Here is a 25409-nt window from a genome sequence, read left to right as displayed (position 1 = left end):
ATGTAATAATCAGTCCTAGAAACTCACCTGATAATTATTACACGTATGTCGGCATCGACTCATCAAGGGAATCATAGTCGTACGTGATTAATTAGTAATTAACTGATTTAGTGTCTTCTCAAACAGAAAAAATATTGCTAGGTAGAGTTTATTGTTGTATTGTGTTATTTGTTACTGCATAGGTTATGATACTTGTGGGGGCATGTGACGCTTCCATTGTCCAGAACATTCCGGACGCTTCCATTTGAGTTTAAGTCTCTAATGTTTTCGTTTTTGTTCGAAACTTTATATGTTTTTACTGCATCCTCAACATACCTCATCCTTAGCTGTGCACTCTTTGTTATTATTATTACTAGAAAATGATGTTCTCAATCTTTATGTCCAATAGTGTGGGTGTGTTGCAGACACATAAATATGCTAAAAGAAACGGTAGTACGTAGTACATAAAACTTTATAGTATCACAGAAAACATACATTAACATACTTGGTACATGTCATAAGGGCACTCAGAGAGTGACACGACTTATTGAATGTAAATAAACACACAAGCACTACAGAGTTTTGGTAGATTAACATGGGATATAGCAGATACACCTGTGATATGGAAAAATATAGTTACAAGATCCATGTCGTGCTCCCTCAAGGTTGATGCATTGGTTCTTGCAATTATTACTATTTCCACATAATCCGTACCACGTCGCACTAGGCTTCTGGCACAACTTCTGCGCGTCCACCATTGTTGGTGATTCTGTATATACATTTATCATGAAATTCATGATTAAATCAAATAATCTGAAAATAAAAATATAAAAATGTTAAACTAATTTTGCCATGCATATGATAAGATCACAACTCACCAAAAGCAGCAAAGAGAACGAGAGCAGCAAAGAGAAGGGTGATGATGGAAACAAACTTAATCATGACTACTAGAAAACTGTTTTCGATTAATTTTTGTGAAGTGTAAAGAAATAAGAGTAAGATTGACCTCTATTTATAGTGAAATGCTAGTAGGTTAGCTAGCCTCTATCTAGTGTAACCCAAGCGGCTTTGTTGGCTTTGAGCTAATGCTATATCGTTCACATGGGCGGGCCTTGGTTAATTTTACTTTGTGAAGACTCAACAAATTAAAGATCTTGACCACGTCATAGTTACACAATTTTAGTGATTAGACAGAGATTTCAAAGTTCGTTGCATGAGGTATAGAACTAGGATAGGAAATTATGAAACAGATGTTAATTAACCATTCTTCATTGATAAATCGATAATATGCAATATGTTTTTTTCCTTAGAATATATGTTGATTAATTTTAAGAATTCGAAATCTTTTGCAAGATCATGGACGACTTTAAGATAGGCGCCATGCTTTCGTGCAGTGACGAATCTGTCATCGTGCTATTAATTCGCAAGTAGTACGTTAGTAATAGTTTTTGGTTGATTTCTCCACCGCCTATCTATGCCTATGAAAGGTTAACTGCTCTGTCTAATGTAACCTAAGGGACTGGTTTGGCAGAGCTAGTGTTAATTTGACTTTATCAAGACTCAAGAAGATAAGATCTTCATCGGGCCGGATCTTGTTCTGGGGTTGATGAATTGGTACTGGATTCTCTGATTAGGGAAGTGAAAACGGCCGGTAATAAGATTCCAGTTGATGGTACCAAATATATCAAATATATTTTGAATGGTCAATGCTCAATATATATCAATGCTCATTTTTGAATGGTAATACCAAAAATCCCACTGAATGCACCACACTGTTTCTTACATTTCTATTTTAGAGTTGACTTAGCTAGGTAAGCAACGTTCTTATCAAATCGGAGATGTTGATAGACAAGAATACATTGTACATGGAATTTATATTATATAAGAAACCAATCTAAACATATCTTATATGAATTAAGATTTCTGAGTGAAACACAATTCATAATCATTCTTGGGTTTGGTTCTGTGTTGTCTGGTTTTTGAGTACAGAGTTGGATGAGATGCAGAGGAAGAGCAGATCAAGGTGGCATACAGACGCTTCCAAACTAATACGTTTCGAGTCAGTGCTCCTTTGTTTTCATAGATAAGTTAATTAGACTATGTAAGAAGTTAAAGACTTTTCACCGTTGGTTCAGTTTAATATTCCGAATGGGAGAAAATGGGAAAGGAATTCACTAGCTATCTCATGCACCAGGCGACATTGATGCAAGCCATGTATTGGGTTGGTATTGGGCTGGTATTGAGTTCATAGATTCAACGACTCAGATTGGAAACATGAATCTTGTTAACGAAAAGGCCCCAAGGGCCCAACGAACTTGACTTGAGCGGTAACAAGTATGGAGACAAAATTGCCAAGTTCTTGTTCTTTAACTAGAGCAAATCGAATTGACAAAAAAAAAACTAGAGCAAATCGTATGTATTCTTGTCAAAAGACGTGTCTAAAACAAAGCCAACAATGGATGGAGTTTCGTACCTACCTGATGAGATTGACTAGCTCTATACGAAAATCTTTCACCACTCGAACGTCGGGCGTCTAGACCACTACTATCTGATTAAATGCCAATCCTAGCCATAATTTAATTAAACATCTTTGATTGACCACTGTTCGTTAGTTCAGCTGAAAAAAAAATATTACATCAGAGGTTTGCGGTTCAAGTGATCACTTGAAAAATACCCGGGAAAAATACTAATATCACATGTCGTGGTTTTAGATTTTAAAAAATTATGGGATTGGGTCAAGAATCTGGTATTCAGAAAAAAAATCTTTGATTGATACATCTATGAAACTAGTGTATTTTTCTTACAGCAAAACTAGAGTTTTCACTTTTATTTATACACCAACTTATAAGAACACTAGGTTAAGACCCGCGTCTTGCGCGGAATGAACATTATATATATATATATATATTATTTTATATATTATATGTTTATAACATATTATAAAATAATAAATATATATTGAATAATTAAAAAGTCATTATCTACTACTTATATAATTAAATTGGTGCGAACATATAAATAAATTTTATAAATCGAAAAAATATTTCTTCTATTTGATAAGATATATAATTAAATTTAAATGATAGTAACATATATATGATATATTTAATATTAATATTTATTAGATAATGCTTTTTACTCATTTTTTGTCATTTGTATCTGTTATAGCAAAAAATCTAAATTAGTGATAACAAAATTTTTACTGTGGGATTAGTGATAACAAAATTTAAATGATAGTAACATATATATGATATATTTAATATTAATATTTATTAGATAATGTTTTTTACTCATTTTTTTGTCATTTGTATCTGTTATAGCAAAAAAATCTAAATTAGTGATAACAAAATTTTTACTGTGGGATTAATGGTTTAAGTAATTTATAATATTTTAAAAAATTAAGTTGTCAATATTTTTTCAATTTTTTTATCAAACAAATGTTCAAAGTAAATTTCAAAATTAAGATATTTATATATTTTTATATGACATATATTTTAATTTAAAATGATACATATATTTATATATCTTTTATTTTTGATACTTATTAAATGAGACTTTCAACTTATATTATTTTTTAATTATTTGTATCATGTCATAACAAAAGTTTTAAATCATAGATCCCAAAATTTGAATGTGAAACTTTTAACAGTTTTAGTAATTTATACTCGTTTTTAAAAATTCAAAATATAATATATATATATATAATTTTTAATTTTTATTATATGGTTACTATGATTGTTTAATTTATTTTAATAGCTTAAAATTAAACAAATATATATATTATAATACATACTTATTTTTATCAAATCTTTATTATTCAAAATCATTAATTGTCATATATACTTTAGCCACATTAGGCAATTCCGTAATCTTATTTAAGAAAATAATGAAGCACATTAATAATGTATTTATTATGGTTTAATAAAAAGTTTATTATATATTTAGATGAACCAACCTATTTCTCTAAGGATTTTAAGAATCATTTTAGTGATGACACATGGATACAAAAAAATGTTGCAATGCTTCTCAAATAATATATAGGGGATTTCTAACTCACTCTTATATTAAAATCAAATCTATTTCAACCCAATTATATTTCTTCTTTTAAAATACATTATTGATGGCCTAAATAAGACATGTAATTTAATACCTACAATTATATTTAGAAATACTGGTGTTGCCTCTTGATAATATGTAAATAAATAATAATTATATTTAGATATCAGCCGTGCAATGGAAAAAAATATAGTGAAAGGAGATTCAAGACCTCAAGGGTCATGGATTGTGAGAAGTTTCTTCGCCCAATATCATTGCATGTTTTGAATAGATTTGGGACTAAAGCTGCCAATACAGAGAGAGAGAATTCGGTAGTGACTGAAACAAAAGCTCAAAAGGCCATTAGGCAATCCCCAGTTTCCAAGACAGATAGTGTAAGACACAGTTGATCAAAAAAAAAAAAAAGTGTAAGACACACTTGTGACACAACTTTGTCTTCGTTTTCATCATCAGCTTCTACTACTACTTCTGTAGCCTTTTCGTTTAATTATTAACTTGATTGACAAGACAATGATCTATATCTTATACCATCATTGCTTTCAATTTGTTTCTTGTAATAATTGCTTTTGAAAGGTTTATCCCAAAATGATTAGTGCGTTGATTACGAATGAATCATGTATCATTTTCTGGATGTTTACTCCCAAAACCGTTTACTAGGTTTTGGAGTACAAAAACACATTGAATGCCCCTCACCGTTCATGACACTAAAGGTGTGATTGTAAAATACTTTTAGGGCATCTCCAATATTATTTTATTTTTCATTCTAAAATATAGTTTAGAGTAAAAATACTTTAATGATACAATATTTTTCACTCTATAATAGAGTGAAAAATAAGTTTACTCCAAATATAAAGTAACATGTTTTTTTTTTGTTCATCACTCTATTTTATACTCTAAAAATAGAGTACACTATTAGAGTAAAATATTAGAGTGGAAAAAGTATTTAGCTAAGTTGCGCTGCATCAAATCCAATCAAGATAAAAATATATAAGTTGAACTAGAGTAATTGTTTTTGTATGAATCTCTTCGGAATTTTGAAGACGATGTTATTATACTAAAGAACCGGATGGTAACATGCAGAACAACTGTAAAATAAATACGGTACAATTTTAATAATAATAAAAACATATAGATATATACATATATGTAAATATGTAAATATTTTTGTTACTATTAATTGCAGTGCGGTACAATTTGTAACATTTAGGGTCTAAATGATATTAGTTTTTGGTTAGTAGAAATAAACCATAAGAAAAAAAAAGTATATTAGAAATAAACCATTTTTTTCTTGGCCAATATCATTATGTAAAGTTTCTAAAGTAAACTATTTATATTTAAATTTTTGAATGACAGTACCTCCGTTTTATTTAAAATTTGTATGTTTTAATTTTTTTCTATTTAAAAAGTTAAATTTTATATAGTTTAATTAATGTATAATTTAACTAATGTAGTTTAATCGAAAACTAAATATATTTAAATGAAAAACTATGAGTGGAAATTTTTTATTATAAAACAAAAAAAAATAATAAGAAAATAAAGTATGTGTACAATCTTAAAAATGTATGATAATTTTAAAACTCAATCTTTCAAATACATAAGAAATATTATATAAATATGATTTTCTTAACCGTATTATACTTGTTATCCCCTCAAGTTGCATATGATTTTCAAATTGCTTAAGACAAACTTTTTAAACAGCAATTAACTTTCAAGCAACAAGTGAAAAGTAGCATATGATGCAAATTGTACCATTGGAAGTGCAATTCCAAAATTCTTTCCAAAATACGACCCCAGCTTCTACAGTTCTACTACCTAATCATGTTTCTCTTTCTTATAATTAGTTTCACAAATTTATTAATTCGCATTCATCTAGAAGCTAGTCTAAAGTTCATTCAGACATTCACCATAGATCATTAATAATAACTGTCTTACATTATGCTCCTAAGTGTATTGTCATGTTATATCCGAAAATGCCCAAAGTTCATATATTCCCCCCTACATAATGAAAATTTTCTAATTGCTAAGAAAAGCTCCTTTTCTGCTGAAGAGAACAAAACCTTTATTCCCCAAAGTTCACAAGTTTGGGCATTTTCAGCGAATCAGAGAAAAGATGCTTCTCTTCTTCATCACATATTGACATATCCCTTGGTTCAAGACAGTACCGGTGGCTCTGATTGTGTAAACCGTCCAATCCAGTTGAACCGGTTAAAAGTATTAATTAACCAAAAATAACACGTGAAAGCATATATTTATGTTGTTAGGTATGTATAGCGTTTACTTTCTTAAATTTAATGCATCAAGATCAAATCCAAAAGAGAATACACAACATCATATAAAATGAGAAATTCGCTGCGCCATTTAGGAAAGGGCCTTTATACCAACTAGGGGTTGGTCCGCCCTACGGGCGGGTAAGTTTACTATAAAATTCTGTATATTAAATTTTTTTTTGTCGACATATTAAAATATATTTTAATTTTAGAAAACATTTAAAATTTAATTCAGATTGAATATAATAATGTAATTTGTTTTCTAAGATAATATTGTAAATTTATTTGTTAACATTTAACGTTGAACAATTGTTATAATTTGTTTTCTAAAATCATACCTTATTTGTTATTTGAGTTTTTAAAAAATTTAAGATAGTGCATTAGGTTTGTATTTGGAATTGATGTGTGATAATGATGTTTGCCTTTTTAAAATGTTGTGCCCCAGGAAGTGTTGCATGAGGTCATTTGGAAGAGGAATTAAATGTGATGTGAGTGAGTTTGTACGCTTCTGAAACTGATTTATAGTAAACAATGCTGGTAGATTTGATTTGTATGAACAATTTGAATTGGAGAAGAAATGTTCGGCTAATATATTCCAAAATCTCTGCGGGCATTCAAGGATCTTTGTGTTGTTGATCGTTTAAGTTTAGAACCCATAGTTCGTTGAGTAATTGGTTTTTGTGTTCAAGTGTTTGTCATTGTTTTGCGTGGGATATTTATTTTGCAAAATAGTTGAGATTTATTCTTATATAAAGTGATTCTTAATAAATTTATGGCTAAACATTTGGCCTTACAATGTCTATTTTAGTTATTTCAATCTCATAGTGATGAGTTTTCTCCTTTTCGTAGCGGGATGATTGGTATAAGGAACGTTAATGATAAAAAAAAGTAACCTTAATGGCAATCTGAATTATATTTGATTGAATGATGATCGACATAACAAATTTGGATTTAGAAAGGTAGTAAAGTCTAGATCTAGCCATAGGGAAATGACAATGTTAAACCGATGGAGGCATCAGGAGGAAGCCAATGGTTTGTCAGCTCGATCAGTTGGTCTAAATGTTAAATTAGTAATGTCAATTAAAACCAAAGGTCCCTTTAGGAAAACATGAAAAAACTTTTGGAATGGAAGGTTTTGAACGTGGATTAGTCAGAGGAAGCTGTAGTCTGCTTAAACGATATTGTGTTTCCTATGTGTCTTCATCTCAAGTGTATTTATGACTGAAGATTCATATATTCAAAAAAAAAAAAATCTATTACATGTATTATTTATGTTGTTCATACAAATATTTTGAAGATCACTTCGTCTCAAAATTTTGGTCTGTAATTTGTTGCGAAGTAAACTAATAGTCTAATACTATTTGTTATTCAATACGAAGCTGAAGAAATTTTGTTTATTTGAAATTAGTAAAAACAAAAAAATGTTGAAACATGTATGTGAGTGTTGCAGGGAAATGGTAGCTATGTTGTGTTCAGACTGAACCCATAACTTTCTCATCTGCTTGTAGTAGGATGTCCTCGATTGTTTTTCCTTAAATTTTCTCTGTACATCCCCTTCCTTACAATGATGATGTCTCGGAACAACTTTTTGTTCTCTTCCCAGAAACATAGAAGCCATATGACAAAAGTACGTCTACACTGATGGTTTCAAATCGGGCTAAGGAAATCCTCTTGACCAACGCTCCGGAACCGGTTCCCATCAATATAAAAACTCTGCAAGCTCTTGTTCTTGAAAATTTAAGCTCCAACATACACAATTGCTTTGTCTTTAGCCCAGTTAATTAGCACCTCACTTCTCAAACAATCTCGTTCTGCTCCAGAACCTATCGGAACTGTCATGTCTTGATATGAGAAAAAGTTTTTGAAAAAACATTTTACCCATCTCTCAATGTCTAACACAAAGCTACATGTTTCTTATATTTGCTCTCAATGTGTCGTGTTGCAGAACGTGTACCAGATTTTGCTTGCAAAGTGACTGAAAAGAGCCAATACACCAGCTTGACTTAAAGTTGATAGCAAGAAAAGAGCCTACATAAAAAGCACAACTGATGACCAACTTAGACTTGACAGGCATATCCAATTCTTAATAAACTTCAGTAAATGCAGGAAAAGTAACATAACAACTTAGGGTCTCGTCTGTAAGCTCTCAATTCTGTTGAGAATTTGAGCAATGTTACTATCATTAGAAGATGAAAACTTAGAAAAATAAAATCCCGTATAAAACGCCAAACTAAAGATACGATTCACTACAGGTCATTAAAAGATGAAAGCTTTGAAAAATCAAATTCCGTAGAAAACGTACAGATGGTTTCATGCAATTCTGGAGTCCTAAATTTCTTCTTGTTCGATTTCCAGTGCTTATCTAAGCATACAGTAGTTAGAAATGTTCTCAATAACATCTAAGATAAAATTCAAAACCTTCAGAAACTGAACAGAAGAAAAAATCTATAATAATGAGAAAATACCCAGATTTGGTTTATTGTTGTCGCTTTGTCTTTCTTGGTATTTCGTAAAGAAATTGTCACAAGTCATGTACAGAGAATAGTTGATTACAAAGAAGAGATGAAGGATACTTAAATAAAATTTACTGGTGGTCTAGAGGCCATAAATGATAAGGTTTATGAAGAGGTATCAATGTGTTTCAGAAACGTTACAGGAAGGAGGTGTAGCCAGGTAGAGTTAGCAAAGCGACGGTAACCGTGGAATCGTAGAAAAATAATATGTCATGGCCCAAAAACTGGTAAGAGCCCCGATAACAACACGAAGAAAAAGTTAAAATAAAACACTAAGCCCAAATCAAGATTAATCAAAATGACATGGATGATTGCTGCAATATTAGTGGCTGATTTTTCCATCTGACATGGACATGCTTAGAAGGCTTCATATTCTTCTTTTAATAGTGTTAGATATGCCGCATATATGTAGAACATTGGTCCCCAAGTGTATATGTGTGTCTATGTCAACCCCGAGTGTATGGATTTCTCAACAAATCAAAGGCCCTTTGTTGGTAAAGCTCCTCTTGATATTTAATCGTATAAAATATTGTTAGCGGGGTGAAGATATATTCGCCAAAAACGGTAGTGCTTGTACAGTATAACCGGAAACCAATAATTTACAAATAGCATTAGCTTTTATGTTACAAATGTTGAGAGAATACACGGAAACCAATAATTTACAAATAGCATTAGCTTTTATGTTACAAATGTTGAGAGAATATATTTTAATTCTGGCAGAATCGATTCTGCATAAAACTTGTATAAACTATAACATGGCTTTTGTAACTAAGAAAAATTATTGAAATAAATTGGATATCTCGCGGATCAAACTCGTAAAGTTCTTAAAATCTGTAAAAGTTATGAAAAACAAATGGAAACACTTGAAAATGTGTATCAACTATAGTATAATATTAAGTAAGATACACATTTGCTATTCGATTTATCTCTAGCAAAAGCTTTGTTATGTAGCTGTGGACATTAGCATACGATCAGCGATAGTGATCAATATATATATTTCGTTCTTTGTTTTGTTATCGTCACACGATTAGTAATCGCGATCAAATAGTTGTTGATTCATCATCTCATTTCAGTGTTTGGCCATTGATAGAGGACAAGATATGTCAAAGTCGCTAGAACTTTCAGAGTTTCTAAACTAACGACAGATTATTTGTTCCAATAAAGATCTAAGTGTGTGATATTCGAGCGTTTCCACTATGATTTTATTTATGATTAGCCATTGTTAACAACTAAAACTGTAAGACTATCCGAATTTTTTCACATATTCCGAAATTAATTCTAGCTTATTATCAAATCAACGATTTTCATAAGGTATAGTTTAAACAAAAAAAATACAAGAGAGAAGATAAGGGTAAAGTCAGAGAGGTCTGCAAAACCAAAGGTAAATAACACACAACGTGGGGACCCTGAAGCACAGCAGAAGAAGGTCTACAAGAAGAGTGAGTGTCGACAAAGACAAGAAAAGGAGCGTTGACTATTAGATTGAAGCCAAAATAGAAGGGGCAGATTTGTCTCTTTTGGAAAGGACACAGACAATCTTTTATACGGGCCATTTAATAACTAGGCCCTACTTAATAAGCCCATTAACTCCCTTCTTTGTCTTTTTAAGTTTTTTAAATATATTTTCCATTTTCCTCATCACGTGACGATGAGAAGGAAACGTCGTCGGATTAAACTGGTTGAGATGACAAGACGGCGATAAGAAGAAAGAAACCACAGCAGCTATAGCCAGGGAACGTAAAGTTAAGTCTGTCTATCATCTATTAACGGTCAGTTCAGATCATAGACATTGTAATAGCGTTTTCTTTGTCCCGTTACATTTTAAACGCCGTGAAGATATCCATTTATTTTGATATATATAGCCAAAAAGATAAACTTTCTCGATTTACATCGTGTCAGAAGATTTAACAGAGGAAAGAAGACGATCACGACGTTTCCCGGTTTTCCATGTCTAGTGTAGTGGCGGCTACTAACCAAATAACTTTGCCCGTAAAAACTGTAAAAAAGACTATGGTAAAAGTTTCTTTAGTATGTTTACTCTGCACATATAGCAGTGGATTATGGGTTTGCATTACAATTTAAGCACAAATCGTTTAGTTACCCCCAAAAATATCATAAATTCTCTAAAAATCACATGATTAAATGACATTTACAAAATATTGTGATTATTACTCGGAATAATTCAAAGAAAAATATTATTTGAGCACATTAACAAAAAATGGAAGTTTGAAGTATGTGACGTATAAAGCCAATGAAAGACTGACACTTCATTGACCACAAGTCGTAGTTCGTATCTACAAGCTGGATGTCCGTTTACCCGTTTATATCCGTATGATAATTTCATAAATCTAACTCGATAAGTAAACATCACAAAAATTACAAGATACATTGGAGAAAAAAAAGGTTTTTATTCGGCGCATTATTTCTAGTGGTATATTTATTCTCATTCAAAGTCATATAAAAAAAGATTTTAAAGTAAAAATATTCTCTCTGGAAGTCTAGCAGTATTTTAGAACAGTACCACTACGATTCTCTTCTTCATCCTCTTCATAATATGCCATTGTGGTGATTGTTCATATATCTATATGTACCTCCTATCGCATAAGACTCACGCTAACTTCTTATTCTCTCTCAAAAGACAGCTTTTAAATAAAAATGGAGATGAGACTTCTGAAAACTCACCTTCTGTTTCTCCATCTTCATTACGTTATCTCGATTTCGCTTCTATGTTTCGCACCATGCCTCGCTTCCACTGACATGGACCATCTCCTCACCCTCAAATCGTCCATGGTCGGTCCCAACGGCAACGGCCTCCACGACTGGGTTCACTCCCCTTCCCCCACAGCTCACTGTTCTTTCTCCGGCGTTTCCTGCGACGGCGACGCTCGTGTCATCTCCCTCAACGTCTCTTTCACTCCTCTCTTCGGAACCATCTCCCCGGAGATTGGGATGCTGAACCGTCTTGTGAATCTCACGTTAGCTGCTAATAACTTCTCCGGTATGTTGCCGCTGGAGATGAAGAGTCTCACTTCTCTAAAGGTTCTCAACATCTCCAACAACGTGAACCTCAACGGGACCTTCCCCGGAGAGATTCTCACTCCCATGGTGGACCTCGAAGTCCTCGACGCGTACAACAACAACTTCACAGGCCCATTACCCCCGGAGATCCCCGGGCTCAAGAAGCTGAGACACCTCTCTCTCGGAGGTAACTTCTTAACCGGAGAGATCCCAGAGAGTTACGGAGATATCCAAAGCTTGGAGTATCTTGGCCTCAACGGAGCCGGACTCTCCGGTGAATCTCCGGCGTTCTTGTCACGCCTCAAGAATCTTAAAGAAATGTACGTCGGCTACTTCAACAGCTACACCGGCGGCGTACCGCCGGAGTTCGGTGAATTGTCAAACCTAGAGGTTCTCGACATGGCGAGCTGTACTCTCACCGGAGAGATTCCGACAACACTAAGTAATCTAAAACATTTGCACACTTTGTTTCTCCACATCAACAACTTAACCGGAAACATCCCACCCGAACTCTCCGGTTTAATCAGCTTAAAATCTCTAGACCTCTCAATAAACCAGCTAACCGGAGAGATTCCTCAGAGCTTCATCTCCCTAGGGAACATCACTCTCATCAACCTCTTCCGAAACAATCTCCACGGGCCGATACCGGACTTCATCGGAGACATGCCGAACCTCCAAGTCCTCCAAGTGTGGGAGAACAACTTCACGCTAGAGCTACCGGCGAATCTCGGCCGGAACGGGAATCTGAAAAAGCTCGACGTCTCTGATAACCATCTCACCGGACTCATCCCCATGGATTTATGCAGAGGCGGGAAGCTGGAGACGCTGGTGCTCTCCAACAACTTCTTCTTCGGCTCGATCCCTGAGAAGCTAGGTCAATGCAAATCGCTAAACAAGATCAGAATCGTCAAGAATCTCCTCAACGGTACGGTTCCGGAGGGATTATTCAATCTACCGCTCGTTACGATCATCGAGCTCACCGATAACTTCTTCTCCGGAGAGCTTCCGGGGGAGATGTCAGGCGACGTTCTCGATCATATCTACTTATCTAACAATTGGTTTTCCGGTTTAATCCCTCCGGCTATCGGTAATTTTAAAAATCTACAGGATTTATTCTTAGACCGGAACCGGTTTAGCGGGAATATTCCGAGGGAAGTTTTCGAGTTAAAGCATCTAACGAAGATCAACACGAGTGCTAACAACCTAACCGGCGACATCCCTGACTCAATCTCACGTTGCACTTCCTTAATCTCCGTCGATCTCAGCCGTAACCGAATCGGCGGAGATATCCCTAAAGACATCCACGATGTGATGAATCTCGGAACTCTAAATCTCTCCGGGAATCAACTCACCGGCTCGATCCCGATCGGAATCGGGAAGATGACGAGCTTAACCACTCTGGATCTCTCCTTCAACGACCTCTCCGGGAGAGTCCCACTCGGCGGCCAGTTCCTAGTCTTCAACGACACTTCCTTCGCCGGAAACCCTTACCTCTGCCTCCCTCACCACGTCTCGTGCCTTACGCGTCCGGAACAAACCTCCGATCGTATCCACACGGCTCTCTTCTCTCCGTCGAGGATCGTTATCACGATCGTCGCGGCGATAACGGCGTTGATCCTCATCAGCGTCGCGATTCGTCAGATGAACAAGAAGAAGCACGAGAGATCTCTCTCCTGGAAGCTAACCGCCTTCCAAAGACTCGATTTCAAAGCCGAAGACGTCCTCGAGTGCCTCCAAGAGGAAAACATCATCGGCAAAGGCGGAGCGGGGATCGTCTACCGCGGATCCATGCCGAACAATGTCGACGTCGCGATCAAACGCCTTGTGGGACGCGGAACAGGGAGGAGCGATCACGGATTCACGGCGGAGATACAAACTCTAGGGAGAATCCGCCACCGTCATATAGTTAGACTCCTCGGATACGTGGCGAACAAGGACACGAACCTGCTTCTCTACGAGTACATGCCTAACGGGAGCCTCGGCGAGCTTTTGCACGGTTCTAAAGGAGGTCATCTTCAGTGGGAGACGAGGCACAGAGTAGCCGTTGAAGCGGCGAAAGGACTGTGTTATCTTCATCATGACTGTTCGCCGTTGATCTTGCATAGAGACGTTAAGTCCAATAACATTTTACTGGACTCTGATTTTGAGGCCCATGTTGCTGATTTTGGGCTTGCTAAGTTCTTAGTGGACGGTGCTGCTTCTGAGTGTATGTCTTCGATAGCTGGCTCCTATGGATACATCGCTCCAGGTTAGTTTTAAACATGTTTTAAATAACAAATAATATGTATAAAACTAACTATTGTTTGTTTTGGTTTTGAATTTTGATAGAGTATGCTTACACTCTCAAAGTGGATGAGAAGAGTGATGTGTATAGTTTCGGAGTGGTGTTATTGGAGCTGATAGCTGGGAAGAAACCGGTTGGTGAGTTTGGGGAAGGAGTGGATATAGTTAGGTGGGTGAGGAACACGGAGGGTGAGATACCTCAGCCGTCGGATGCAGCTACTGTTGTGGCGATCGTTGACCAGAGGTTGACTGGTTACCCGTTGACTAGTGTGATTCACGTGTTCAAGATAGCGATGATGTGTGTGGAGGATGAGGCAGCGACAAGGCCGACGATGAGGGAAGTTGTGCACATGCTCACTAACCCTCCCAAGTCCGTCACTAACTTGATCGCCTTCTGACCCAATCGAAGATTAATGAAAAAATAATAAGATGTGTTTTGTGTGTAATGATATTTTGTTGTGGTGTTTCTCTAAGTTAAATTACTTTTGAGTTGTATGTATGTATATTTGTTGTGGGATCGATTTGTATATTTATTGCTCTTATGTGTTTTTATCTACCCTCTGTAATGTGATTTGTATGCTTATTGATGATGGCTTTTAAACTTCAGTTATTTCTTTTTTTCAGACGAAGTTGTGTAACTAAAGAAACTGACAAATCTATAGAAATAAAAACCAAGGTAGTGTTCATCACCATTTGACTTCAACCTCTATCATGTGTCTTATCAACAAGAGAAGATAAACATGTGTCTAGATCAATGATGATGATGATCTGGAGCCAATTCACTTCCACTTTCTTCTTCTCGCAAAACAAATCGTCGTTTGCTAGATTCTGCAAATATCCAACATACAGATAGATTGTCATGTACTTTTATTACAGTTTGGCATGTTCTTTAGTCTCTCCTCTCTACATTAACAAGCATATACAATTTAGACTCAAATTCTTTAACACTGCAGCACTTCAATTCAAATTAATTTTTATTACAAAATAAGAACATTTATCATCATAACTACAACATTTTACAACATATCAATACAATAAGGCACGTGCTGTGGAAGACTAAACCGAACCTGAGAAGCCGGTGACCGGACCGCAACCCCGTGCCAGCAAATCCCTCCTTTACAAATTCCACCACCGTCGTGACTGTGACGGTGGCTAAGATCCTCAACACTAAGTCACTAACGCGATTGTACCGCGAAACCGCATCCGCAGCTCCGCGAGTCACGTCCCAGGCAAGCGCAACCCCAAACAAAACCCCGACGGCCGTAACCGAGACGACAAAGATGAATCCAGCGCTGAAGCTCGTTCCAGAGACCAATCCGTACAGTTTGATCACGATGATCACCCCCACGTAAATCGTCGCGAGGTTACCTAGAACCGCGTCGGATAACGCCATTAGACACATAGAGTTAGATAAAGAGTTTAATTCTTCGTCGTCGTGGCAATTGCGCCGGTGGAGATTAATAAATAAAAGCCATGTTGTGGTGTTGATGACTCTTGAGGTATGATCATTGGCAAGGAATAATTTGAAAATCACGGAAACACCCTTGGTGAGAGATCCCTTTGCTTACGATGACTCTTGAGTGATGACAAAGTGAGAGAAGAGTTTGCTGGTACCCCTCGTGTAAAAGACGCCGTATGTGGAAGGAGAAGCAGCGTCGTGAGACTGGCCACGCATGTCATTGACATGGTCATGGTCATTTATGACACTCACGCGTGCTATAATCATTTATAACTAGGATAAGACCCGCGCCTTGCGCGGGATTAAGTTATTATTTTTATTATATTTTGGAGAATGAAACAATAGTTTGGCTTCATTTGGATTACAGATGTTCAACTCGGATATCGGGTTGGTTTCGGTTCGGTTCGGTTTTTTTCGGTATTTGGTTAGTAAAATATAACTACTATTCTAAATCCATATTTACTTTGACTTTAGTCTTTCACATACTTTTGAAAGATTTCAACTGGACGACTAAATTGATCAGCCAATCTTGTTGCTTTAAATCATTAGTGTTTATATATATATATATATTATTTAGTTTGAATATTTATTAAATAAAAATTCATATGCGTTATATTTTATGATCATTTGTAACTTATTATAACAAAAAAATAATCTATTGATCACAAATTTTCAGAGTGGGAATATTCAAATTTCTAATAATATATAGACGTTTTGAAAAATTCAAATATAACATATAAGAAAAAATATAAATGTTTTTATTATATATTTAATGTGATTTTTTAATATCTTTCAATAATATAAAATTAAAAAAAAAAAGAACTAAGATACCAAAATTGTTATCAAATATTTATTATTCATAATAATTAATTTTCATATATACGTTAATCATATTAGGTAATTTCGTAGCTTCTAATTAAGGAAAGTCCAAAAAAAATTTTGGTAGATTATTTATCAATTTGATAGTTAGTTTAATAAAAATATAATGTAAGTCAAGATGGACCAACCTATTTTTCTAAGAATAGTATATCTTATATAGTCATTTATTAAATGAGAATTTATAATCATACAGTTCTATGATCATTCATATCATTTTATAACTGAATATTTAAATCATCGATAACAAAATTTTCAATGTGAAATCTTTAATAAGTTTATAATTTATAAATGTTTTTGAAAATTCATTGAAAGTTTTAATATTAAAATATTTATGTAATCTTATGGTATATAGTATAATCTATATATATATATATATATATATATATATATGTTTCATTATTAAATGATATTTTTTACTCATATGGTTTTAAAATAATGTGTATCTTCTTATAATATTAAATAAAAATTCATATTAATACAATTTTATGATCATTTGTAACTTATTATGACAAAAAAAATAATCTATTGATCACAAAATTTTCAGAGTGGGGATCTTTAAATTTCTAATAATTTATAGACGTTTTGAAAAATTCAAAATATAACATATAAGAAAAATTATAAATATTTTTATTATATATTTAATGTGATTTTTAAATATATTTTAATAATATAAAATTAAAAAAAGAACTAAGATACAAAAATTGTTATCAAATATTTATTATTCATTATAATTAATTTTCACATATACGTTAATCATATTAGGTAATTTCGTAGCTTTTATTTAAGGAAAGTGCAAAACATTTTTTTGTACGTTATTTATCAATTCGATAGTTAGTTTAATAAAAAGTGTAATATAAGTTAAGATGGACCAACCTATTTTTCTAAGAATAGTATATTTTGTATAGTTATTTATTAAATAAGAATTTATAATCATACGGTTCTATGATCGTTCATATCGTTTTATAAAAAAAATATTTAAATCATCGATAACAAAATTTTCAATCTGAAATCTTTAATAAGTTTATAATTTATAAATGTTCTTGAAAATTCATTGAAAGTTTTAATATTAAAATATTTATGTAATCTTATGGTATATAGTGTTTAATATATATATATATATTTATTTATTTATTTATTTTATTATTAAATAATATTTTTTACTCATATGGTTTTAAAATCATGTGTATCTTCTTATAATAAAAATGTTAAACCATTGATCATTAATTTTTAACATAATAATTTTAATAGTTTTAGTCATTTATTGTCATTTTTAAAAATTCAAAATATAACATATACGAAAAAATCTAAATTTTATTTTTATAGCTAATTTGATTGTTTAATTTATTTTAATAATATAAAATTAAACAAAAAATGATGGAGGAGATATACATTGTTATCAAATCTTTATTATTAAACTCATTAATTGTCATATATATATTAGTCATTTATGGTAATTCCGTAGGTTTTATTTAAGGAAAGAAAATATCATATCATATCATTATATCATACAGTTTGACCAACTTATGTATCTAACAACATATAAAAATCGAATGTGGACCTACTTATTTTTCAATTGAATGTAATTGACTACCTAATTGAGTGCCACCTATGCATTGGGGTCTCTTTTAATTAATACAAAATTGAGGTTACATCTTTTCAAATGTTCCTCAATTAATATATAAGGGATGTGTTATGCAGGGTTGGACAAATTAAACGAGCCCGATCAATCGGAACCCAATCAGATAATACCGAATGAATTTTGTTTTATTGTCTTTCGGATTATGGATATTATCCGAACCGAACCCAAACCTAAATGAATATTCGATAGAACCTGAAATATTTAAAATCCCAAAAAAATATTGTATCCACCATAATTTTAATTGCTAAGATGTATCCAAAATATACCAAAGGGGTGTATTCAACTAAGAGTTTTAGATGATTTGTATTAAAATAATAAATATATTGTTATTCAAACAGTGATTTTAAAAGGCACTTTAAAATCCGATGTTATTGAAATAATGAAATTCTTAGTTATAAAAATAAAAATCTAAATCTCATGGTTTTAGATGAGATTCTACAGTTGTTTAACAAAAATCACACTAAATTCTAATATTCACCTAAAATCATCTAGAAATCCACTAAAATCAAATAACTTCAAATTTCAGATTCAATACACCCCCTAAGATAACATGTAAAATAATTATTCATTACAAGAAGATTGGTGGTTGAAGGTGGCAGTTGAAACTTGAAGTTCTTAGATTTTGGTTTTGTTTTCAGTGAATAATGTTTCTCAAGAACTTGGTTTTCGTTTTATGTTTTCATTTACTTAGTTTTTTTTTCTATTAATAACTATGTTTACTTTTCGTTTATTTTTTTAGTCTTATCTTGTGTAAGATGCATATCTTATCCTAGTGACACATCAGAGGAAGCATGTACTTCTGAAAAATATTGAACATTTTTTCTTAGTTCTAATTGATTTTTTTGGTATAGCTAAGCAACATACTTGTTATTAAGAAAATGTCATAGGTTCTTCTAAAATACGAAACTATTTTAATGTTGGTTAATGTTACTAGAAACTTGAAATAAAATGATGAGGGGTCACGTTTTAGCTATTACCATTTAGGTAAACTTCAAATGGTAGTATTGTTTTTTTTTTTTTTTGACGTTGAAATTTCGTCTCATTCTATTACTCAAACTTGAGGTGGTCTGGGTAACCAAAGCGGAATATAACAACCAATAAAAAATAACTCATTATGGAAGAATCTTGTAATCTTAGCTAAAAATCTGAAATCTGATTGCGCGCCCATGGAACATGAACGATGTTGAGGTCCGGAAAGCATATATGTAACTTCAAATGGTAGTATTGTATAAAATTATAATATGTATTAGTGATTAGTGATACCAATGACAATTTATGTAATATGCCTAGTAATTAGAGTGTGATTTAAATGATAAGTTGAGAAAAGATATGGTGATGACACATCGGTTAAAATGACAAATTTATGAATAAATTACGAAATTAAAGTTATTCTATTAAAATGTTTCTTTATTAATGAGTAAGGGATGTGTATATATATTCATTCCATGATGGCTTTACTCATGGATATTTTGTCAAATTATATGCAGTGAAATGGACACTTGATTGTATTTATAGGTTCCCCACTCCCACTATCAAACGCCTCATCATCATCAACTCACTCTTAATTTGTATTATCTATTTAATCTCTTTCTCAGCTAGTGGTTACCACATCACTTTATGTTTCTATGATTACTTTTCCATTAATTACAGAGAATCTATGAATTTCTTTCTTATGGCTATCATGCGCTCAGAAAGTCAGTTTATAAATGTTGAGACGGGAACAAAACACACATGAATATAATAAGAGTAAATTATTCATCTTAATGTTTCAAATGGCCAACGCAGATCACTAGATAACAAACAAATGAAATATTCCCCCATTTCTCCAATATATTAACTTAAACTCATAGATTACTTTATATAGTGTACATTATATCATAATCCTAAAAATAATTTTATTAAAGATTAAACAAATATGATTCCCGTCTTTTTCGAAGTCCACAAGCAGCCCACTTTCTTTGCCCACGTCACATGTTCCTCACCAAAAACAAGAATCTTTTGTAGTTTGGGCAAGGAGCTTTTCACTGCAACTTTTTTTAACTCTGACTCAATCCGAAGTCGTTCAAAGTAAAAAAGTTCACATGGGCCGGGAAGAGATAAGGCTTTGGTGAGGGTCCACACTGTCCTGATTCAGTGTTTACCGCGGGAACAAAATAAAAGTTAGGTCAAAAGAGCCACCACATCCGACAAAAGGCCAGCGCGAGTGTCACAGTGATTCCATATAACGAAAGGCGATACGATGACGGTGATGCTTTGCTCTGATCCAGAGCTCCTTCGTATATCATCGATGTATCTTCCGGCGTCCACGTCGTACTTCCTCCGGCAGGAGTTGTCGACGTCCCAGGTGGTGTCGTCGGTTTCGTGTCTGGGCTCTGATCTTGAGATGATTTTTGACTGCCACGGACAAAAAAAAAACTTACGTTAGGTAAATATATTAAGTGCTCTGGTACATGTCTCTTTTCTATTGGTTATATATTAAAAAATTGTTGATGGCCGTTATGTATCCACATCCCAATAAATCAACTCTATGCCCGATGCCCATGCCGGATGATAAATTAAAATAATTTTGGGAAAATATATGTTAAAATAAATCGATAAAAAATCGTAATGAACACCCATCTATTTTCTTTTTACAGTAGAAAGCAAAAGAATATTTCGGTTCAAATTTACAATGACAATAAATGACAAGAAAACAACCTAATAAAACGTAAGTGACTTCGATTACAAGGTACAGAAAAGGTTATTCAATGATTCATTAAATGTCAATGTAGTAAATATGAAGTCTGTTCTATTTTGACAAAACTACTCTCCGCACCTAACCTTTATCATAGAGTACTAACTCATAACTCATGCTTAATGGTGTAGGAGTGGAGATAATATAAACTACCGGTTGTATTTTGACGGAAATACCCTCCCCGACAGAACCTAATGTTCACATAGTAATAAGACATCAAGCGTATAAAAGGAATTTTTACCTCGTGTTCGGAGCAGGACAGAAGGTGATGACGTAGTTCGGAGACTTAGCGCATGTGAAGGTACTGCTCTGGTCATCGTAAGCGTAGCTGTACGCACGTGGACAAGCGTTTTTAAACGCCAACGAGTACGACGACGGTTTACACGTGTCAGGCGTCCCAAACGCGCCGCTGCAGCAATACTCCGGCGTCCGAAACGCCTCGCACGCGCTTTTACAACCCATGGGCTGTTTCACTCCGTCGACGCTCGTCACCCTCAGCTCCGACGGGCACGACCCGTTCAGATCCACGACGCACCCCGTGCTGCTGCAGTTCTGCCCCGAGCCTCCCTGCGGGACGACGAGCATGGGCACGTTGTAGCCGTCGACGAGGCTGACGTCGTAGAAATCGAGACCGCCGGAACCGTCGAGCGTGAACTCGGCCAGGGTGGCGGGCGGCGTGGCGCCGGAGCCGGAGCACTCGAGGGTCCCGGAGCCGCAGTCTCCGGTGGCGCAGGTGAATTTTCCGGCGGTGTCGGTGGAGCAGAGTGTACGTCCCCAGAACCGTCCGCCCCATGAAGCTGGGGCGGTGATGGTTCGCTGTTCGCCTTTTTGGAGGGTGAAGCCAGTCGTCGGAAGTGGTGGAACTCCGGCGTTGGAGAGAAGTCCCGGCCAGACTGTGTATTCACATTTGTTCTCCATGATGAAGCTTGTGGATTCAACTCCTGCTGATAACCAAAACATGAGGAAGATCAATGGCAACGGAAGAGCCATTGTATTGAAAGAAGAAGATTAATATTTGTATATTGCTCTGTTTCCTCTTCTTCTCTAAAGGATGATTCTCTCCGGGAGAAAAAGAGATGATGAAAGATGATGTATGATTTATAGAAGAAGCATATTCCGTTAGCTTTCCTTCTATGTCGGTAGTAATCAGGTGTATAGCGTAACAGGTGGCTTATGGTACGCCTGATAACGTGGCTACACGCAATTGGATCGTGACGTTTAACCGTTGAGACTAAGAAAAGCACCTGCTGCATATAATATAAAAGATTTCAACATTAGTAAAATTACATGTTGAGCTGATTTTATAATCGGTCAAATAGAATTATACGGTAGTATGTCTAATGACTGGTCTGAAATGTATATAACCACTGTGTTGCAAAGACAAAAAAATTTTACATATGTTGAGCTGATTTTATTATTTAATCGGGTCATAATTAGAACTATACGATAATGTTTTACTCTAAGCTAGGTCTGGTTTGAAAATGGTTTATATTACCCCCTTTTTTAGCAACAGAATGGGTTTATATTAACCAGAATGTGTTGTTAGTATTTGATTGATGTTTTTCAACGAAAACATTCAACTACCTTTTGACCTCCACTTTTTAATTAAAAATATCTACAAAGCGTAAAGTGATTTATGTTTCAAGTTTCTTTTAACTTTACTGAATAATTACGCAATTACGATTTATAATCACGTAGACGTGTGAAACAATATTACTTTATCTATGTTTTTGCGTACAGAAATCTCAGTAGAGACAAACATACATAATGTGGTATCGTTGAGTAACAAATAATGAAGTGCCTAAAAATGATGACGAACTTCAAAGTCTAAGACCATATGATTTATAAATTTATCATTTCATTTTCAGAACAACTAGGCATTGTACTCTAGTGGATGTTTCAACGTCTTTGGTGATAGCCGCGGGCCCTCTGGATTATATTGGAGAATCCATATAATATCTCTGCGCTTGATTGAGCAACAATATATTCCCAGTTTCCCACCAAAAAAATTTGGTGGTTCAACAATAAAAACAGTTTCTGTATAAGTATCTGATAGATATTTTTTGTCAAGTGTGAAGATGTTGTCACTTTTAACTGTTTTTAAACGTGGTGTGACTGTGAAAGATAAAAAAGATACAAAAAGAGATAAAAAGAAAATTTAAATAATTGCCAATTTTGTTATTTTGTTATCAGACAAGTCACATCCACTTTACAATATATCGTAAGCCATCCATCCTCTTTTTTTTTTTTCCCGTCTAAAAATTTTCATTAAAAGGGACAAAGCCCAAACTGAAACAAGCTACAAACGGCCCAAACAGACCGACCTAACAAAAACCAGAAAGAGAGGCTTTCAGGCCCAAACAAACATGGCCTACAGCCCACATCCACACCCTAGGTCGGGGAACCCTAATTTCTGCACCACACCGAACGACGGCGGCGACGCCCCACCCCCACTCACCACCGCGCTAACAACGCGTCGCATGGGATTTCTCATCGGAGAGCATCATTCCCATCACGATCTCGTCCGAAACCCATACCGACCGGGCCAAACACACAAACAAACACGATCTGTAAAGTCTCATGAAAACCGTCTACCATTGACCCAACACCCCCGACATTCACGAGTCGTTTCAGGTGAGAGATCAAGAGGCGGAAGAACTTTGAAGCTTGAGAATCCGACAACATCGAGAACGAAAGACCAGAAGAAAGAAAATAAAAACTACAGAGACTGAAGCGAAAAGAAAAAATCCAAAGCCGAGAAGAGCGATACTAACTGAGCTACCGCCTTCCGGAAGCAGGAGCCGGCGATGACGGTGCTAACAGAGCCACCGTCTCCCAGAAACAAAGACCGGCGGTCGTAGAGCTGAGAGAGCTCCTACTCCCCGGAGACTAACACTGAACTCACGAGCCGTCTGCTGCTTCGATTAACCGTTCTTCACCCCTCACCCCGGATCCAGAGAAAACAGCATCGCCGCCGTCTGGAGCACCGTACGAGCCGAGCCCTTCTTGGCGCAATACCCTAGCCCAGAGCCGTCGGCATGTCGGGGGATGCGGTAGATCGAAGCCCACAGCGGAAAACCTTGACTTGACCGGAAGAAAAAGAGTCACCGACGCCGGCACGCGCGCGGACGCGCCACCGGACGTCGGGAACTCCGACGCTTTTCTCTCTCTTTTCTCTCTCTTTTAGAAAATGCTTGCCATCCATCCTCTTTCCCTCTCAAAATTTATCTTCCTTATCGTCCGTCATGTACAATATACAATAAACTACTTAATGGGCCTTTAAGGGGTTGGTATAACGAATAAGCCCATAGTTTAATCAAATGATAGAGTACAGATAGTTATGGTGTCGATAAATTTCACAAAATACACACAAGTGACCCAAGTCACTATGTTGTACAGAGAGAGAAACATACAATTTGTTAGGGACTTGACAATGGTCTCGTTTAGCAACTCATGTTGCCTGGTGGTATTCTTATTAATGGACTTGGACACGAACAAGCCTTTTGCATTTCAACCACGTGTTTTGTGTGCATAATAAGGATCCTTGGTGTTTAGGATTTACGTCATGTAAAACATATAGGCTGGCTGATAATATCAAACCTGAGCTTAAAGAGATCCTTAAACTTCATGATAACTGACCCGATTGATTTTAACGCTCCTTGACCCGGTTGGATAATTCAAGTTGAAAATAAGTACTGTTTCATAATTAGAACAACCAAGTTTGTATGATTATCCTTTGTAATTAATCAAAAGAGTTTGAGTTTCTAGGTTTATCGATACTAATTAGTTGCAGCAACACTGGATAGCTATAGACAACCAATGCATGAGGAACGTTGAATCACGGAGAGCAAGGGTTAAGGTTTAGGGTTAAGAAGATCCTTCCGGTTAGAGATGAATCTCTAAAACAAAAGAATTTCATCAGGTACGACGAGTTTTACGATGATTATATGTGTTTATGTCTTTTTTTTAAGTATAATGATACGAAGAACTAATAATGATGAAAACATAAGTAAGTATAACACCACCAAGTAAAGGAGGATTGAGACTCTGAAAGGAATGGATATTATCATCAGAGCATATAAGGATTGGTTCATCACTAGAATCAGACGACCGTCGTGAGAATTTTAGATCCAATCTCATCATCTGAATTTTAATTAGAACAAGGAAAACAAAACAAAAGAGAACTTGACAAGAGAAATATAAACCTAACAAGAAAAAATAAACAGAAATTGCCTGCTAATTCAAATCGCTTTGTAAAGGACGAAAGGTTTATATAAAGAGACTAACATATCTAGAAAACTATGGTTTTGGGGTTGGGCTGTAACTAATACGGCCACACGCTTACCTATATCGCCCCATCACACTTCCCACTCAACCGGCGCATTCCAGCCTATTGGTATTTGAGTATGGACCAGTGATCGATCGCGCACACACACACACCCAATGAATATTAATGAAGCTATAGTTTTCTTTTTCTTTCAATAAACTCAGATAAATACGTATTCATATGGATACAGCTAACGTGCTCCCATTTCATTGACGTCTCTATCAGTAACATTTTCACAATAGGTTGGAAGCAAAT

At 35.0% G+C, this 25409-nt stretch overlaps 3 protein-coding genes, 1 long non-coding RNA gene, 1 other non-coding gene and 1 pseudogene across 6 annotated transcripts; 1 reads left to right on the top strand and 5 right to left on the bottom strand.

The window, feature by feature from the left end:
• Positions 1-433: 433 nt before the first annotated feature.
• Positions 434-2448, bottom strand: LOC106421520 (defensin-like protein 4). The gene is made up of 2 exons (XM_013862354.3): positions 858-2448; positions 434-748 (listed from the first exon to the last, which is right to left on the bottom strand). Exons 1-2 carry the CDS (start codon positions 919-921, stop codon positions 570-572), a joined length of 243 nt encoding a protein of 80 aa, XP_013717808.1. The 5' UTR covers positions 922-2448; the 3' UTR covers positions 434-569.
• Positions 2449-7544: 5096 nt separating this feature from the next.
• On the bottom strand, positions 7545-11213 carry LOC125576368. Of its 2 annotated transcripts, none has more exons than XR_007314743.1 (2): positions 8768-11213; positions 7545-8347 (listed from the first exon to the last, which is right to left on the bottom strand). It is a non-coding gene; the product is annotated as an uncharacterized LOC125576368 (long non-coding RNA). The 2 variants fall into 2 exon arrangements; XR_007314742.1 differs by having other exon boundaries at positions 7545-8330.
• A 77-nt stretch (positions 11214-11290) lies between these two features.
• On the top strand, positions 11291-14722 carry LOC106421630 (receptor protein kinase CLAVATA1). The gene is made up of 2 exons (XM_013862458.3): positions 11291-14081; positions 14162-14722. Exons 1-2 carry the CDS (start codon positions 11471-11473, stop codon positions 14512-14514), a joined length of 2964 nt encoding a protein of 987 aa, XP_013717912.2. The 5' UTR covers positions 11291-11470; the 3' UTR covers positions 14515-14722.
• Positions 14723-15072: 350 nt separating this feature from the next.
• On the bottom strand, positions 15073-15857 carry LOC106421631 (annotated as a pseudogene).
• Positions 15858-19898: 4041 nt separating this feature from the next.
• On the bottom strand, positions 19899-21922 carry LOC106421624 (thaumatin-like protein 1). Its single transcript, XM_013862452.3, has 2 exons — positions 21069-21922; positions 19899-20487 (listed from the first exon to the last, which is right to left on the bottom strand). Exons 1-2 carry the CDS (start codon positions 21815-21817, stop codon positions 20259-20261), a joined length of 978 nt encoding a protein of 325 aa, XP_013717906.2. The 5' UTR covers positions 21818-21922; the 3' UTR covers positions 19899-20258.
• Positions 21923-24891: 2969 nt separating this feature from the next.
• LOC125576798 lies at positions 24892-24977 on the bottom strand. Its single transcript, XR_007315222.1, has one exon. It is a non-coding gene; the product is annotated as a small nucleolar RNA Z161/Z228 (small nucleolar RNA).
• Between the last annotated feature and the right edge of the window lie 432 nt (positions 24978-25409).

Source organism: Brassica napus, chromosome A7, assembly GCF_020379485.1.
Source record: "Brassica napus cultivar Da-Ae chromosome A7, Da-Ae, whole genome shotgun sequence".
Taxonomy (NCBI): domain Eukaryota; kingdom Viridiplantae; phylum Streptophyta; class Magnoliopsida; order Brassicales; family Brassicaceae; genus Brassica; species Brassica napus.
The sequence above is the reverse complement of the archived record's forward strand: the minus strand, read 5'-3'. Positions and strand labels throughout refer to the sequence as shown.